The sequence below is a fragment of the Echinops telfairi genome, unplaced genomic scaffold (assembly GCF_000313985.2).
Source record: "Echinops telfairi isolate 266 unplaced genomic scaffold, ASM31398v2 ScPeMD7_3533;HRSCAF=4204_1, whole genome shotgun sequence".
Lineage (NCBI taxonomy): Eukaryota > Metazoa > Chordata > Mammalia > Afrosoricida > Tenrecidae > Echinops > Echinops telfairi.
The window spans coordinates 30,186,163-30,188,824 of NW_022107432.1; the positions used below are offsets into that span (position 1 = coordinate 30,186,163).

The 2,662-nt window shown below is 56.3% G+C and overlaps 1 protein-coding gene across 1 annotated transcript in view; it reads right to left on the minus strand.

Annotated features, from left to right (window-relative positions):
* The window catches only part of FGD2 (FYVE, RhoGEF and PH domain containing 2), a 27,471-nt gene that overhangs the window by 21,536 nt on the left and 3,273 nt on the right, over positions 1 to 2,662 (minus strand). The window contains exons 2-3 of the mRNA XM_045294780.1: positions 2,552 to 2,636; positions 1,655 to 1,767 (exon numbers count right to left, since the gene is read on the minus strand). Coding sequence (XP_045150715.1) covers positions 1,655 to 1,767; positions 2,552 to 2,636 — 198 coding nt within the window. The remainder of the gene's footprint in view (positions 1 to 1,654; positions 1,768 to 2,551; positions 2,637 to 2,662) is intronic.

A 2,662-nucleotide genomic window follows, 5' to 3' on the forward strand; every position in this document is an offset into this window, starting at 1 on the left:
GATGGTGCTCTCCCTCCTCCAGTCTGTGCGTTCTGGGTGCTGTTCCGAGGGTCCTGAGGGGGAGAGCAGGCCTGAGGGCTCCTTGTCTGCAGAACAGAGCGAGAGACTAGCACCACTGCCCGGGCAATGGCGGGAACGTCGATGCAAATGACCACGTGCAGTGGCCCCCGAGCACCCCGCTCTCCCAGGAACTTGCTGAGTAGGATTTCCACTTCCCTCCGACACCTTCCTTGTAGGGAACTCCAGCCTTCTAAATGAGTCAGCGTGGACTGTGTTTTGTTCTCTGGGGAACTGCACACTTCCTCTTTAAAAGGCAGCCATGCATGGAGATGCGTCCACCGCCATGGGTCCACAGCACTCTGCACCCCCTGGCCTGTCATCTCCCTGCATCATTGTATGTGGCTGCGTGAGTCCGGAGAGCGACTTAGGAACTAGTATTGGACTTGTGGACTAGAATGGGACTTACGGACTTGATCTGGACTGGGCTGGGATGTTGCTCGATAGATAACTATTTCTTGAGCTAAAGCTCTTTCTTACACATTAAAAAAAATGCAGCCAACACAGGAACCCCACATCTGCACATCGAGGTCCACACTCACTTTGGACTTTTTAGCGGGAAGGGGGCGGGGTCTCCTGTGTTCAGTTTCTAAAAAGAAAAGACCCTAGAACCCTCAATAACAGATACTGCAAGCCATCTGTGATAGGTAAATTTACTGTGCCAACCTGTCCAATAGGAACATATGGGATGAATCAGGTTGCAGTTTGATTGGAGGGCAAAGAGATAAAGCCCACTCAGCAAAGCCCACCCCTCTCTCTCTTGTTCTCTGGTGATCTGATCAGCGTGTGGCTGCTTTAGCTAGTTCTCTGTCTCAACTTGTGAGCTATACCACCTGTGGGACAAGCCAAACCTTGGATCATGTCGCTAGAGATTGAGGTTCCTTCAAGACCTGCTTCGTCACACTGCTGGTGTGCACATCACCTGAGCTTGAGGCTGGTGGATTCTGTCTCTTGCGTTGCTTGAGTTCGATGTCCCATCAGGACCTGCTTTGCTAAGCCCCTGAGTTGCTGACTGTTGGCGACCTGTCCTGCGGTTTGCTGCCTGTGGGGGGAGATTCTGCCTGCCTTGCCCGAGGGAAGACTCAGCTGTCTGCTTCGCCGTGGGAAGGCAGGGTCACATTCTGGCTACTTTACAGATAGCCAAATGAAGGCCGAGGGAGGCCAGCACTCGGCCTCAGGCTGGCAGCCGAGGAACGGCAGGAAAGAGCAGGCCCTGGGTCTGTCCGGGTCTTGGACGACACCGGGCTGGAGATGTTCATGCCGATGGCCAAGGCTCAGGTGATCCAGCTCTGGGGAGGGGGGTTCCTTCAGAAAGTGTGAGGGTGCCGTGATGAGGCTGTGGGCATCGTAATGACCTGGTGAGCCCGAAGACTGGCTGGGGTGCTCTCTGCCCTGTGTGTGGGCCCAGGTGGAGAGGGGACTGGTGCCAGTGAGCTAAATCCTAATGTCTACCCCCCAACTTCAGCCTGGAGGTGGGGGAGAGGTGAAAGAGTTTAAACTCAGGTGTACTAACTTTCCGTTCTGGTGATAGGGGTCAGACAGGAGAGCAGGGTGGGGTGAGGAGGTTCAGGAGGAAGAGCAGGGTGGGGTGAGGAGCCCTGGGCTCTGAGGCCCTAGTGTCCGAGTACTGGCCTGGTCCAGCAGGTAGAGGCGGGCCACGTAGGCCTGCTCTGTCTCCAGCAGCTCCTGGACAATCCTCTTCTCAGGCTCCTGCAAGGGGATTGGAGGGCCAGACGAGGATGAGGAGGGAGAGCTTGGTTTCCTGTGATTGGGGGGGCGGGCGTGAGCTAAGAGGACCCCTCTGATGGGGGCCATGAGCACCAGTCTCCAAGACGACACAGGGGGGACACACAGACACACATGCACATGCCGCATCTGGCTGGGCCAGGGGCCATGGTAGCTGACAGCAAAAACAAGGTAGTGTCATTTCTGGGCTTCAACCCTGAGGCCTAGACACTTCCATGCATGCACTGTTAGGAGCCCTGGTGGCATAATGGGTTACACATCAGGCTGCTAACCAGAAGGTCAGCAGTTCGATACCACTAGCCACTCCACAGGAGAAAGATGAGCCTTTCTACTCCCGTAAAGAGTTACGGTCTTGGAGACTCACAGAGGCAGCTCTACCCTGCCTCACAGGGTTGTCATGTGTCAGAATCAACTCAACGGCAGTGACCTTGGATTTGGGTCCCTTTAAGAGACCTCGTGGAGAGAAGAGGTGACGAGACACTATGGAGAGGGAGCACAAGGGGTGGCAAGACACAGCCATGGCCGGAGCTGTCGTGGCCAGCCCCGGTGGGCCCCCATCTAACTGCAGCCACGTAAGAGACCCCAAGGGAGGCCAACTGGACAGTTGACCGGCTGCAGCCCAGTCGACTCACACTGGTGAGAAATAGCGGGCCACTGCGGTGGGGGTGCCTGGTTAAGCAGCCATGGAGAACCAGTTCGTCCTCGCCGTCTTACAAATGGGGAAACAGAGCGACAGAGGTCAGCACACCTTGCCCAAGGTCCTGCAGTTATAACGCAGGTAGTCAGGCTGGTTTCGGGGTCCCCTGCCTTGCAGGCCCCCAAGGAATGCGGGTCTGTTTGGGGCACACGGGGTGCCATG